This window comes from Squalius cephalus (assembly GCF_949319135.1).
Source record: "Squalius cephalus genome assembly, chromosome: 24".
Lineage (NCBI taxonomy): Eukaryota > Metazoa > Chordata > Actinopteri > Cypriniformes > Leuciscidae > Squalius > Squalius cephalus.
Genome location: NC_137145.1, coordinates 7,131,018 through 7,147,325, shown reverse-complemented (window position 1 = coordinate 7,147,325; position 16,308 = coordinate 7,131,018). Strand labels below are relative to the sequence as shown.

General features: G+C 41.7%; 1 protein-coding gene across 1 annotated transcript; it reads left to right on the top strand.

The window, feature by feature from the left end:
• Positions 1–557: 557 nt before the first annotated feature.
• LOC307152918 (trace amine-associated receptor 13c-like) lies at positions 558–2,746 on the top strand (the record flags this gene model as incomplete). The annotated part of the gene is made up of 2 exons (XM_079861914.1): positions 558–1,328; positions 2,450–2,746. The coding sequence occupies 2 exons, from the start codon at positions 558–560 to the stop codon at positions 2,744–2,746; spliced, it is 1,068 nt and encodes a 355-aa protein (XP_079718040.1).
• Between the last annotated feature and the right edge of the window lie 13,562 nt (positions 2,747–16,308).

Sequence of the window (16,308 nt, the reverse complement as noted above, 5' to 3'; positions counted from 1 at the left end):
CAACCAATATGTTTTTAAGTTGACTTAACAAAAAAATCGAAATGCTTCTTAATTGATACAGTACGTTGGCCCAATTTACTGCAAGTTATTTCAACAAATACATATAAGTTGAGTGAACTTACCTCCTAATGTTGGCTAAACTTAACTGAGTCAATGCAACAAGATGACTTGACCAAGTCAAGTTGTGTCAACAAATCATTTTTTACAGTGCAAGGCAGGGCCCCAAAACTACTTGGGGTGGGGGGTAGGGTGAGGGGTTGGGGTGGGCTGGGGGTCATCAAATTTATCAAAAACTTTTATGAATTTTGAAGCCAAATGCAATTGCCAGAAGAAAAAAGTTAAAGGTAGGATATTAACGAACTACACCACAGTCCCACAAATTCAACGTCACCATCACTAATAAGCTTCCAACAGCTCTTTCAGGTTTATCTAAAAACTTTTTCCCAGAACGTTTGAGTTAAAATAGTTTGTAAGAGCACATAACCATAATAGTTTTTTCATTATGCAGTATCAGAGTGGGTGAAAATGGGTGGGCCAGCCTGAGCTAGACACTATAAATGAAAGGACAGAAAGGAGAGCAGAACAAACTCCTAACAGGAGGACACTCACTCATGGCCTATGAGACAGAGGATCATGAGACTCAATACTGCTTTCCTGCCATCAACTCATCATGTATCAAGGGAAAACGCTCCAGTTTTGAACATAATATCATTTACATTTTTCTATCATTGCTGTCGGCATGGACTGTGTTTCTGAACCTGCTGGTGATCATCTCCATCTCTCACTTCAAGAAGCTTCACAGTCCAACCAACCTGCTTATTCTCTCTCTGGCTGTGGCCGACCTGCTTATTGGACTTATTGTGGTACCCGTAGAGGGCATCAAGCAAATTGAGACATGTTGGTACTTTGGAGACACTTACTGTGGACTGTTTGTAATTACCACTGCGTCGCTCATTTCTACATCTCTTAGTAATTTAGTTTTAATTGCTGTTGATCGTTATGTGGCTGTGTGTCACCCTTTACAGTACCCACAGAAAATAACCATAACTAAAACCTTAATAAGCATCTGTCTCTGCTGGTTTTGCTGTTCAGTTTACAATATTTGGTATGTAATTGGTAATGGATATTTTAACATCTCAGACAAAACAATGTGTTACGGCCAGTGTGATGTTTTGATTACTCCTGCTTGGAGATTCACTGATTTTATATTTTCCTTCTTATTTCCATGTACTGTCATAATCACTGCATATTTGAGGATATTTTATGTTGCACGTCTGCAAGTGAAGGTTATTAACTCTCACATGAATGGTGTAAAATGTGTAATGGAAGTTTCAGTTAAGAGCAGGGCCTGAAATTAACACCCGACCACACGCCAAATGCGGGTGAATTCTGCAATTGGCGGGTAACACTGTCAATCTACCTGCCACACTGGCAGGTAGCCAATAAGAATCGACCCTTCGCGGGGAGTTTGATTGACGGCTATCTGGCCAATCACAATCCGCCGAATCCGCCTTTTTTTTTTGTCCGACAAAGCAGTCAGGAGAGTTCAACGTTGGATGATTTGAACTTGAAAAAACGGAGTGTACTGAGTAGACCTACTGACATCTTTCCGCAGTTAAAACTTCATTCCTTCTTATGTTCATTCATGTTTATTTTATGCTATAAATTAACTAGAAAGAAGAGATGATCGGTTCACAAGCAGGCACCACAGCGATCTGTAATTACAGAGCCACAAAAACGGTAGCCTATTGTCTAAATTTCTTTAAAAATGACCAAATTTTAACGTTGATACTTTGTTTAAAATCAAAAGTAACCAGGACTGTCTTGTCTGTCAGCGTGTTGTCAGTGTCCTCCTCTCTGCTGCGCGATGTGTTTTTCATTGCGTGAGATCATGGTTTGGCGTGAGCGCGGTGTAGCTTGTCGGACATAGCAACAGTAACTAAAGCGGCTGGGTCATTCTATATAGATCAGTGGCTGGGTCTTTGCGTTTTTTTTTTTTTGTTTTTTTTTGCAACTGTTGTTATTTGACATTTAAACGAAGTCAGCCATACGCACCAAACGCGAATATGCGTCTAAATTCGCGCCTGACGCGCTATTCGCGTCCGGTGCGAACGCAACATAACGGTTCCTGAACGCTGTAACTAACAGCTGCCCAGCGATCAACACAGCCGCGTGTGATTTGTTTACATAGTACGAGCTGCACTCGGTCTATATCTGTATTCTAAGAGTTATTATTACTTGTATGGATCTCGTTAATAACTTGACAGCACTTAAATGTGTATTCTTACAAGTTAAAGAACAAATGTTTGTGCAGTTCCTTTTTTTTTCCACCTTTTATGAGGCAAAAAAAAAAAAAAAAAAAAAAACTGGCTGGTAAAAAGTCACTGTGGCGGGTGGATTTTTAAATCCACCTGCCACAGTGGCTGGTGGTCAAAAAAGTTAACTTCAGGCCCTGGTTAGGAGGAAATCTGAGAGTAAAGCTGCTCTGACATTAGGAATCATTGTGACGGCTTATCTGCTTTGCTGGATTTCATACTATATCTGTTCTCTAACAAAACCCACAACAATTACATCCACTACAATGACATTACTACTATGGACCATTCATATAAACTCAGGTCTGAATCCTATTGTCTATGCTTTATTTTACCGCTGGTTTAAAATATCAGTTAAACACATCTTAACTCTTCGAATATTTCAGCCAGCATCCTCTCTGATGGACGTTTTTACAGATTGTCATTCATGATTGAAGGGAGGAGGGGGGTTAACAAATACACAAATACCGCTATTACAGAATATGTCATATGTATTTAGGTGTTCAGGAGCGAGAATGACACATACAATTTAGTGATCATCCATTAACCTAATACTGAAGAGAGAGTTCAACCAAACATTAAAAAAATGATAATCATTTACTCAACCTCAGGTTGTTCCAAATCTGTTTTTAAACACTGAGGGAGATGTCAGGCAGAATGATTGCCTCTGACACATTCCAATTTCATTGTATGAACAAAAAAAAAAAAAAAAAAGGATGAAATGAAAGTGAATGATGACTGACTTTGTCAGATAATGCCTAGTATCTTTTTTTATGTTCCAAGGCAGCATGACATGTATCCTTTACAGGCAATCCTCTTTGAGAAATGTGTGAAAATTGAAAACGTAAACCCAAGATGTGGACGATGTACTAGAAATGTTGATAGTACTTATAAACTTATGTCATACAGTAGTTAAATGCAGAAATGCAAAATAGTTATATGTAATAATTGTGTGTACTGTGGATTTTTATGCTTATTAAAATATCTTGCTATTAGCTCAAATTCTGTTTGAAATGAATTAAATCAGGCCAACTTTCATCAATAGTTTATTTATACATGGCAACAGTTATGTTTGTTTGTACAATTTTGTTCTGGGTCAAACTGAATGAAGCATGATGAAGCCATGCCTGGACAAGGCGAGGAGATCAGCAATATTTTACCCATCTGCTAAAATAAAACAGCTACAGTAGTTCACATATTTGATAGTTGCACACAATTGTAAGACAGAAAAAATGGCTTAATACAAATAACAATACACAGAAGAGGTAAACAAGATTACATCACTAGAATCACTGACATCCATCAGCTAAGTTGTAGCTGAAGATGGAGGTGGGAGTCTAAATGCAGCTATAGCATTATCATCTGAATAGAGTGAATTTAAAGGATCATTGTAACAAGGTACTTGTCAAATCATGGGTGAACTGATGCAAGCATAACTGATGTGACCTCCCTGAACTAACATGATGCTTGATTTATAAATCAAGAATTCTTTGGTCTCCGCATTAGTAGCACTATTTGTGTGGTGTGCAGAGCTGTAGTGTTCCAAATCACTTAAGAAGTTCCATGATGGTTTGGAAGCAGAGGTAAAAAAAAAAAAAAAAATGTTTAATTCAAGGTCAAATGTTTTTTAATATGTCTAAACATTTTCTAAAATATTTATAGGATTAAAGAGTAGAATAAAAATCTACATAGACATTATTCATTAAATAATCTATATGACTGTAATAGGCCTATTGTATGATGCACACACACGCACACGCACACACAATCCCTGGGTGCATAACTACCTAAATTATGCCTTTATAGTCTAATCATAATCAAGAGATTTAATAAATTAATTTCAAATGACAATTATTTTTGAGCCCCAGGACTCCAAAGCTCTAACAGTGAATGGTAAAGTCGAAAAGAATAGGGTGATCATTTCTGAATGGAAACGATCCCCCAACTCTCTCAGAATCGTCTCTTAGTTCCCTCACAGTTACACGTACAGCGTGCATCCTTTTTTTCTAAATAGCTGAATAGAAACAGCCAGAAACTTCGTCAAAAGTGCAGTTTACGAGCTATTAGCGGCCGGCGGCTTGAGTGCTAATGTCGAGCTATTAGCGATAGCCTACAGTCTTGGTAGCAGTGACTTGAATGGTTTCTGTGCAGGTTTAAACAGAGGCATTTTTTTTTTTTTATATATATAAATAGATTAACACATACATTTAGCTAGCATATGTATGTGTGCATTATCACCTCTTTGATTGCATTCATTTTCAATAATTCAATGGTAATTTGACAAGATCCCTTACTGAATCAACGCACTTTAGCTATGTTCATTTTTCTTTCTAATGTTATATCAGGGAATGTCCTTAAACACTAATTAAAGAAATATCTTAGCTTGTTCTCTTCTTTTTAAACCGTTCTCAGCGAGCGAAAAATGAAAGCTTGTTTGACTGTTTGCAGCGCATTACAAAATTGAGTTATGATTGTTAAATCACTATTATTTATAGTTCCCCTTCAGGGAACTACCGCTGCGTGGAAACGCGGTGGGAACGCCTCCAGCGTAGTGCGTCTGAAGCATGAATGAAATCAGTCAATAGGCTTTATGCCCAGCTGCACTACTTCCTGAACTTCAGCCAGCTCCTTTGTTTCCTGTCTGCCATTATTGGACAAACTGATTAATCCAGGTGTGCCTGACCTCAGTAACAATAATCAGACACACCTGGATTAATCAGTTTGTCCAATAATGGCAGACAGGAAACAAAGGAGCTGGCTGAAGTTCAGGAAGTAGTGCAGCTGGGCATAAAGCGCATTGCGAGACGGAACGTAGTAGGCGGGTGACGTCACCGACCAGGAAACTATAGACGAATCAGAGCCCGTCTACGGAGAGCCTTCCTACTCCCTATTAAGTCTTATTGTACCGAATTTTGGTTGTAGTTCCACCAGAGTTCCACTGGGGGCGATCGCGTTTTAAGACGTTTTAAAGCAAATAAGTGACTCTAAAAAATCTAACACCCCGCAATGTGTAATTTCTTTGCATCTTTCGAATACAACATTCAAATTACTAGACAAAAAATTATATCCTGAGAAAAGTGGATTTTGATGTGTATAGCGCCATAGACCTCCATTCATTCTGCACTCGTCCTGTGAGCGCCCTCATATGGAATCAGAGTGGAACTGCAACCAGTTCAGAAGCCGGAAGTGTACTGAGAGTGAAACTTCTCCCCTTATTGGTGCTGCGTTCCAGTCCAAAATTGTCATGCCCTTCACTCGCTAACTTCCCTCCGTCTCGTTCACTCGGATGTACGTCATTGCTTACGTTGCACGAGTGCCCACACTACTGGCGGAAACTGCAATGGGCTGAATTGGAACGTCCTAAGCCCTTGATCACTTGGAATCAGCTATGGAGTTTATTATTTACATTTTTTTTTCCTTTAAGAATTTGTTTAATGCAGCATCCAAATGTTTATGTGTGTTTGGGTTGTTTTAAATAAAATAAAAAATATAATTAATATATCATAGAGTTGTCTGTTGTGGTGGTGATTAGACGAGATGTGTGGTGACGTCACAGTCGTATTGCATTGTGGGACATATAGGTACCTGAAGTGTACATTTGAAGTAGACTCGCTCCCTCGGTCAAGATCGAGGGAACGAGGGTCTGTCCATATAAACTTCCCTCGTCCACTGCACGAAGTGGAACGCACTTCAAAATGGCGGCAGGGATTCCCCCGAGGGGAAGTGCTTAGGGAAGTTCGCAAGTGCGTGTCTAAAAGTGGACTGGAACGCAGCATAGACGTTCTCTGGACGAATCCGGCGAAACTACCGGAAGTAAGCGGGCGCCATAACTGAGCTGTTGCTGGGTAGCGTTGCGCCAGTGCCTCCTATTGGTTTGGTTGCGTCCACTGGAATAAACAGCCCGCGATTTACGACTGTCACTAACGTTACTAACGTTACAACTTTTATAATGTCGAGTGGGAAAACATGTTCCGTTATAAATTGTTTCAATGGCGGCAGTAAAATTGTATTTTATCATCTGGTAGAGTGTGCATTATTTGACCAACCCATCCGGAGCTCAGATAATTTTGACCCTCTATCAGTGACCTGTAGTTGGCATTTTGTTGATCATCGGATGCCAGGCGAAGGAGAAAATACTCTTGAATACCTTTAAAACAACAGAAGGGTCGCGTTGGGGCAGTAGTAACATTACTGTTATGTCTGTTGTTAATGTTTGATTTGCTTGACTGTGACTCTCACTCTGAGAACCAACAACGCTAGCAGTTAGCTGTACCTTACCCTTTCCTTTTGAAATGTGAAAATGAGATAAATAATGGCCACAAATGAAAAACATGAATTCGTTTATTTGATATCATTCATTTATTTATTGTTGCCAAATGGACAGATCTTTTTATAGTTTCCTCGTTAGCTAGCCTAGCTAGTTATTGCCAAGCTATTTTCATAAATAATCTGTAAGATCGTTTGTACCTTCATCTGTGACTGGAGGCCACTGTCTAACATCATCAACCCAACAAGTCATACTGCCTGGCTGTCTGTCATCGAGGGTGCGTTATCACGGAGGTTTGTTTGCATACCAGTAACAGCTCAGTAATGGCATCGCCACAAGATGGCAGCCTACACAGAACGCTTGTCGGATTCGTGTATAGACCCCTTTTGCGCTGACGTCACAGTTACGTCACAGCGTTAGCTGGAGGCAAAACAAACGGAAAACTGGAGGCGGCCAATACAAACCAGCACAGATTCGGCTACATAATAAGGAGCTTAAATTATTATTTTTATTATTAAATGTCATCTTGTTGTGTTCTTGGGTGCAAGAATCGATGAAAAATGAGTATGCTGTATCTGGAATTTTTATTTCTAGAAAATATTCATATCATTAAAATTGCACCGTAGTGTCACTCTTTACATTGTCGTCTTGGTGCTGGCTAGGCAGAACTGCGGATCGTACCACACAAGTCTTTACATGACCATTCAGCACATAGTTATATTATAGGCATCTAAATATATTTATATGTCCTCAGTTTCTCTTTACCCTCGGTTTCTCTATCGGGTAGGTGTAGAAGTCAGGCCACTCAACCGGAGGTAGCGTTAACGTTAATCCTGTCAGATCGTCCATTGACTGAGCGTGTACGGTCATCTGGTTCCGTCCGTTAAAATTAACTTTTGCAAATAACAATCGCGGTCCTGGACAGTGAGTGACCTTGCACATTAAGACAAAATCGGATTTTCTCCAGTCATTGTTAAAAAACAAGCTAACAAAACTTGCAAACTAACGTTAGTGAAGCGGCCAGAGGGATCTTTCTGCCTCCAGCTAAGCCCCGCCCACACAAATACGTCACCATGTTTACTAACTGTAAAAGGGTCTATAAAGCACCCCTGAAAACACAAGCGAAACAGCTTCTGTTACTTCAGCAGCGCTCTGTGTGTGTTTGAAAACTGTCTATTTCGTGTTTGTCTGTTTCTAGTTGTTACTAGGCAGGAGTTTTCACTATATATATCCCCATATATATTAAAAAACAAAAATGAGTTAAGAGACAGAAAAAGTGATGAGCGAGCAGCATTTTAGGAAGTGTGTTCCCCCCTGTACACGTTACATCACAGGTGGGGATTCACACCAACTATGTGTTGCTTGTTTGGGAATGCAGCATGCCCAGTCAGCTCTCGAGGGGGCTGATTGCGAGCATTGCGAGCGTTTTCCCCTAAGAGCGTTGCGCTCGCGGCGATCGCTCTTCGAGGAGGGCGGTTCGCTGCGCGCGCCCCGCGGCTCGGGTCCTGCTTCTGTCGAGGCAGAGCGGAGACGCTCGTCGTGGGGTTCGCAGATGGATCTCACCGAGGATGTTGAGACGGGCCCCGCCCTATCTCAGCTTTCACCGATGAGATCCAGTGCCTCTGTCCCGGGTTTGGAAGCACGCACTGCGGTTACTTCCGGCCAGGATGAGGCACATGAGTTTCAGCAGCTTCAGTTATCCAGTTCTGAGGAGCTGGATATTGAAAGTGTTGGAACTCAGGAGACTGGAGACTCGTCACTCCAGCCTCATGCTGAAGATGAGCTTATCAATGTTTTGTCCCGTGCTGTTGAAAAGCTACCTGGCCAGTTGATAGGTAGGAGTCTAGACCTAAAAGCAAATTAGATGAAAGATTTCTGCCGTCACGCACACAGCCTTCTCGCCGGTCTTTACTCTTTTTCCCAGATCTTCACACTGAGGTGTCGAAGACCTGGGTTAGACCTGTATCTAGCAGAATTTACACCAATCAATCTAACGCTTATGGTAACATTATGGGTGCTAAAGCGTATGGTTATGTGACGATGCCGAAGGCGGAGGAGACGCTTGCGAGCTATCTTTCTCCCGAATCGCCGCATCGTCGCTTAAAGCACCGGCTCTTCCCACCAGACCATTAAAAAATACATCTGTGCTGGTGGGGAAGGCTTACTTGGCGGCGGACCAGGCGGCCGCTTACCTACATACTATGGCTATTATGCAGGCTTATCAGGCCGATCTGCTTAAAGAAGCTAGCGAGGGGGGGCAGATCTCCATGGAAACCATCAATGAGCTCAGGCAGTCAGCAGATCTCACTCTCCGGGCCACTAAGGAGACGGCAAAATCTATCGGCCGTTCTATGGCAGCCCTGGTGGCCACGGAGAGGCATTTATGGTTGAGTCAGACCTCTATGAAAGAGAAAAACGAGTCTCTTCTGTTAAATGCGCCTATGTCACTTACAGGTCTCTTCGGTGACACTTTACATTCTGTCACCGAAAGATTTCAAGAAGAGAAAAAATAAGCCGCTGCTTTTCATAAATTTATTCCCCTTAAAGTTAGAGTCCCTGGGGCTGCTGAGCGAGGGCAGTCCCAGCCGCCGAGTACTTCAGCTAAGAGAGCGCAGCAAAAGCAGAGCGTCGCGTCTCATGCTCCTCCACAGAGAAACTGGAGGGACGAGTCGGGGCGCTCTCAGACGCGACCTTCGCGGGGTAGGGCTGATCTGAGGACAGTCATTATCGCCAAGAAGGCCGCGTCTAAGAAGTCCTGACGCCCACAGTGTCAGGGCTTTGAGGGTGGTCCCCACCGAGAGAGACTTGTGTTCACCTCCCTTAAGGGTGCCCTGTCTCTCCCTGTGCCCTCAGGGGTCTGTTCTACTAACCCTGCCGAAACAGGGCGTAGAAGGACCCGGCGAGTGTTTTCCCGAGGGACGCTCGCCCCCTCTGAGGAGGGCTCTGGAGCGGTCAGACCAGTCGTTCCCTGCCGGTGCGCCGTTACAGGGCGCTGTGTCTGTCACTCAGAATATTCAACCAGAGGCCAGCCTCAAGAGGCTGGTACCCTTAGTAGATTTTCTGGAGGAGTGGAAAAATCTTCCCAACATATCTCAGTGGGTCCTGCACACGGTCGAAAGAGGTTATGCAATTCAATTCAGGTCTCGTCTGCCTCGATTCAGTGGGGTTCTACCCACAGTGGTGGGCCCCGAGCAGGCTCTGGTAATGGAACAGGAGGTTATGACTCTTCTACAAAAAGAAGCCATAGAACGGGTTTGTAGGATTGAGTGCGAAACAAACACAAATGAATCTTCCAGGTGAATTGTTCAAACATAATTTCTCACAGAACTGAACATTCCAGACACCAAATCACCAACCCCAGAGCCATAAAAGAAGGCTCCAGCCAGCCAGTCTCCGTTGACCAACGAAAACCCCCAGCTAAGAACTTTATGGCCATGCAAGCTTCAAAGAAGATGAGCCTAACTAAAGAAAGAACTGGTCAATGTAAGATAGCTTGGAAAAGAATGATTGGCTCAGAGATAGCACAATTCAGCCCGATCAAGATAACAGCAGAAGCTGCTCGAGCCCACAACATTCCAGACTACCCCCTCCGTAAGGACCTCTGATAGACCTCAGGGTGTAAAATCGTTTCAAACCACAGAGCTGAGATTTTACCTATAACATAAATAAAATCATTCAAGAACAATTTTCAATGGACTTATAGATCAAGCATCATGCAACGACATGATTCTATATTGTTCCTACAATAGATGGGTGTATCTGATATGCTTAGATGCCATACAATTCATGTAATTGTTATAATTGTTAGATTTTTGAATGAAAATGTGTTGTGTTTCATATCGATATTATCATATGTTCTTAATTCAAAGGATGGCTTGATTGAAATCTGTGGAAAATGTTTCGGATTCTTATAATAGTAATAATGTCTTAGCTGTGGCCTCTGTACTCTTTGCTAGAGCTTAGAGAGTAAGGAGAGCACAGATAAGCTTGATTTATGATAAGAAGTGAAGAGAACGCCACCTCCTAAACAAAGACAGTGTCTAATTGGTTAGAACTGATCCAGGAGGCTGGGCGGACATTTGAGTTTAAAATCTTAACACCAGAACAAAGTTAAGAGTTTTCAGTGCAGAACCAAAAATGCAGCGGGAGATGAAGATCTAAGACAGATCAGTAACCATGTAAAACGCGCAGACGAAATAACCCAAATCAAGATCTGAAGAACATGGGTTAAACAGCTTCATTCAAGCCATCATCTACTCTTCTCAATTTCCTTTCTTTTCTTAGTTTCCTTTCTTTTCCGTTGTGAGTCTCGGTTCTAAGTTAAGTTTTGCGACAAGATTTCGAGCCACGTTTCTTCTGCAAAGCCAGCTTCAAACAAAGACTTTCATTCCGCCAGCACGCCACGTGACTGACCACGTGACCCAGACATCAGGCACGGAGATCAGCCAACGAACGGACCGGGAAAACCCTAAACACGCAACAAAAAGGGAATCCCCAAAAGCAAAGACAAGCAAGTACTGCCTCCAGACTCTTAAACTGAACTGGTGTATTTGATACTGATTTAATAACCTAGGAAACGATAAAAGGGTTAAACTAATGATTGATGGTTCATTCAGGTTGTGTTTTATAAGTGCATAGAAACTTGGGATTACATCATCTCACTCTTAAACTCACTCTTAAAACTTAATCTTTCCTTACTCTCTTTCTTTCTGCAACGCGTATGAATGTGTGTGTCTGTGTTAGATATTAGTTGTATGTGTTAGAATAATCAATAAAGTCTTGTTTGTATTTTAAAGAGAAATATTACTTGTGTTATTGTGCTTACAAATTTAATGTCTTAAACTTCTGATCTAAGTTACCTTGCTAACTATATAGTGTTTCACTATAGTTCGGATATTTATATCCGTTGCAGAGTTGATAATTGCAGCCAGTTCAAATGAACCGCGAACGAGTCATTTGCTCGGTTGTAATAAGTGACAATAAATTAATTAATAATTCCTTTGAGCTAAATTGTAATCACTACAAATTACAAATATCTTACATATTGGTGGAGAATGCGGGCAGTTTAACCTAAAATTGTAAGCATATACGAAGTAATTATATTTTCATAGTAGCCTATGCGGAGAGATCCGAACCTCCGAGTCTGTGTGTATGACGTATGCAGCGCGCGCCGCGCGCTCTGTTTGAATGAATGACCTGCTGCTTGAGCTGTTACTCTAGTCTAGTCTGCCTCCCCATTTTATTCTTTTTATGTTATTTTATTCAAACTGCAGTAAAATAACCCAAGATATAAGATCCCACGCAACGATAAGGTAACAATTGAGCGTGTCCCTCGATTCTGAAATACTTTAATTATAGCTTAAGACATCTGCGTGTTCCAGAGTCTTTCAAATAGCTATAACGTTATGTGTGTTTGTATCAGTCAGAGAGCTGAATGAAATTAAAACTGCAGTAATTAAAATAACCATGTAAAGGACGGACGAGCGTGTCCCTCGTGAACGTCCTTATTTATCTGATCGTCACTCAGTGCGTGTTCCACTGGGACGAATATTCTCCTCACAGATTAACGTTAGTCTTTGTTTCTCAGGTTGTCTGTGCGTGTCCCACGGCAATCCCGTGATAAACTATAAGCTTATCTGTGTCTGTTCAATTAATTCTCGTGTAAACACTGCGTATGTCCGAGTATAGTTGAATAGGAATTATTTAAAGTTGTGTTCAAGTAAAGCTTGACGTTGAAACTCAACCAACAGTTAAAAAACCCTGTTGTTTTTGTGTGCTCAGATAACATTGCACAGAGACGATCCACTGAGATCGTTATTCCATCTATTATACAGCGAAAAGCTGCTGTTGCTTCCTTTAAAGTTAAAACTCACTCTAAAAAAAAAAAAAGGAAAAACTGAGTGAAGCCCCACGTCGTAAAACAGCTACGAGTGGCGTCCCATTTGTACAGGTTGAAATGCGCCGACGTTTCACGTAATATTATCAACTGTACGTGCATATTTCTTTGAACATTGTTGAAATGCGCCGACATTTCATGTAACATGCATTACTGTTACAAACTGTAATTCACAGTTTGCCACTAGAGTTTGTTTTGTCGCCATAGTTACAATCGTGACACGGAAGTCTTAACCAACGCTTCCGGAAGAACTCTGAACCCAACAAACTTCTTTGGTGGCTAGGCTAGCTAAGCTAAAGCTAAGCTAAGTAGCTGTTTACCATTGAGGCCTAACCTATGCTAAAGCCTCAAGCATTATTTACGGTTATTATTAATATTAACATCTGTGGTTAATGTGTCTGTTTGAACAACGTTAAAGTGATTTAACCATTTAAACACCTCGACTGTTACACCTGTTGGTCTTTTCTCTTCTTTCCTATTTTACCTGTCTCATACTTTACCCATATTTTTTTTTCTGTGAAAAGGAAATTTCGGTTCACAATTATTAATTTCATTTACCTGCATTTTACTTGAAAAGAAAATACTGGTTTATGATTATTAATTGCCAAATTCTAATTTGATTTAAAAAAGGAAATATTAAATCAAGATTGAAGTTTTATTTTTCTAAACAGGTAATTTCTAACGATTTCTAGATTTATTTTTAATAAATCTAATTTCATAATTTTCATAATTTCTAAATTTCTCTTTTGATTCCTAGCTTGGGAGTGAAACACCTGAGCCTCAATAGGAGACATTGGCATCTCACTACAAGTTTCAAACAAATCAGAGATAAACCTCTCTTACAAAGTTTTATTTTTGAATGTTTAGTTGTTGGCAACTATCAATTCTATACTCGTAGTTCGACAAAGGCTCCAGAGCCATTTGTGGATCCAATCTCCTTCCCTCCTTTCCTTCTTACATCCTTCCTGTTCTGTCCTGCGTTCCCATCCTTCACATTTGTGGGAAACAAACCTGGAAGAGAACCATCAATCGAGTCTAAAGAAAGAGAAAGATAATTTTTCCAAAGAAAACAATTATTAGTTATTTGATTGGTAATCACACCCTCTCTTGTTCTCCATACTCTCTCTCTGTCTTCGTAAACACAATTTACAATTTAACATCTTATCCAAGATTAATTAACAGAGACAAGTGTTGAGCAATCGTCGCCTTCATAGCATCCCGGCTGTAAGCGGTCCAACTGACGGTGTGTGGTGTCAATCTTGTAAAACTCGGAAAAAGGTATCCGCATTATTATTGTATTATTTTTCCTTGTAAACATAAACAATAATATTGTTTACCTTTCTGGAAATAGATTCTCACCGATAGGAAGCATTTACGAGAAAAATAATATTTCTCCTACTTAAGAATTTTCTTTCTTGTTTTATTGAAATTGGTTTTCTATTATTGAATAGAAAATATTTATAAAAATATTTCTCCCATTGGAAAAAAAATCCTTTCAATTGAGATTTGTTTTAACCCTTTTCTCTCTTTTTTCCCTCACTCAGTTGAGTGACGAAGTTTCCACATCACTAACCTACCTGTCTACACTGAGACCAACACTTAGACATTACAACACTTCACTATTTGTTGTACAGTCACTTAAACGACACTTAGCTGTTCAACCACATAGGCTTACACCCCACACAGATCTGTGTCAGTCTTTTCACCCCAGCGTGCCAACATGTCGTGGACGACGAACCCCACTGACGTGGATGCCATGCTCAGAGGCATCACAGACTGCCTCACACCAAAGACAATTGAACTGTTATTATTTTTAATAATAATCATAATTCTGAGAAGACTCCTGACACATGATTCAAGCCAGAATCAGAACCACAACCACGTGGAACTAACCAAGATCATCTGTTCCCTAAGCAATGCCTTCACAGCCCAGCTGACACTAAGCGACAAGCACATCACCCACCTTCAGGAGGAGCTGACACGTGCTCAAAGCCGCATGGACAAGCTGGAAGTGAAAGTCCAGGACGACTTCAAGCGTCAGACTGCTGAGTTCCTGAGAGAGCTGATGCACACTCAACGCTGCACAGACCAGCTCAAAGTGAAAGCTCAAGTGCCTGACAAAGTGGAGCAAGAAACAAAGAAACAAGTTGACAAGCTCCAAGAAGCCCTTGGAGTCACTGAACGTGACAAACAAGAATTAAAGACTGTCCAGAAGCACCTGATAAACCAACTCCAGTCTGCTGAACATCAGCTAGAGAAAGCTAAAGCTGATATTAAAGATAAGAACTCTGAAATTAATGCTCTGAAAGACCACCTGGAAAGGTGCAGTGCTGACATTGACCATCTGACCCAACAGCGAGATGACGTCAACGACGAGCTCTACGCGGTCAGAGATGAACGCCGGCATGTTTTCAAACAGAAACCAGAGCCAAGAAGGGAGAGACCTCCCTCAGCATCACCACTGCTGAGCAGAAAAGAGTCCTCCATCCAAGAACTGCCATACAACAGAAAAGGTGAATGGCCGCAACCCAAAACATCACCAGCCTTCACCACAGAACTGTTCACTGCCAACAAACAGAGAGAGCTCATCCAGGCAGACTCCAAAGCTGCACAGGGGATGACCTTTAAAGATCTCAACCAGCTGGTTAAGAATATCACTCAGTTCAACCCGAACTCCACGGAGGGCCAAGACATTGAAGCCTACATCCGAGATATCAACTTCCACCTAGAGGTGAGACCACATGTGACTGACAGAGACAGGTTATACCTCCTCCGATCCACATCCGGTCCAGAGGTACGAAGCTTCCTAGACCGACAACCTGCTCATGTAAAGTCAAACTTCCAGCTACTATGTGAGACACTGATAAAAGAATTCACAGGCCCAGAGTCGGAACACGGTGTGTTAATCGCCTTGGAAACCAAACAAGGTCGACAAGAGACTCCTCAAGCCTACTACCACCGTTTTCGACAAGCCTTCTTTGGTGCACATAACTCACCTGAACAAGAAGAGGATGTGCACTTCAAAACCCTCTTTCTGAGAAACCTGCACCCTGGATTAAGTCATCATCTTGGTCTCGAGGCCTGTGCAGACACAATGACAATTCAGCAGCTACGTGACCTGACACACAAGGCCCACATCAAACAGAAGATGTCCTCAAAGAAAGGTTTGAAAACATCCACAGTGTCAAACTCCTTCAGCCAAGACACAAGCTATGCACTGGAAGACACCCAGTGGCATGACAACACCACAGTCCTTCGCAAGGTGCACAGAGAACGTGACCCCCAGGCCAATGACGGCTACCACACCAACCGCATGGAAAAGCCATGGGACCAGCCACGCTTCTCAATGAACCCACAAGAAGGAAACAACTGGAATCCTAACTGGATATCCAAAGGCTGTCAACCAACGCATCCAAATGCATTTAATGTGAGTAATCGACGACGAAACTCACCTCGGCACCACTCAGTCAACAAACACAACACTGAGTGTGCCCAAGAACAAGACAGTTTACCCTCAGAAGACATGGAGCAACTAATGAGGCAAATGAAAGTGTTCATAGAAAACAAGCTGAACACGAATGACCAACAAGATGAGTCAAATTCACTATGACTAGCGATGGAACGGAAGACCAATGATCATCTGGTACACCTTCATAATGAAGATGACGACCACCTGTTCTACAACAACACAGAACAGAGGGGTCTCTCACAGCCAACCACTGACAAACACCCAGAGGTACCAGAAAACACCACACTGGCTTCCCATCACTCACAAAGAAACCATCACACAAGCTCCAAACTCAAGAACCACGTGTGTGCTACAGTAACCA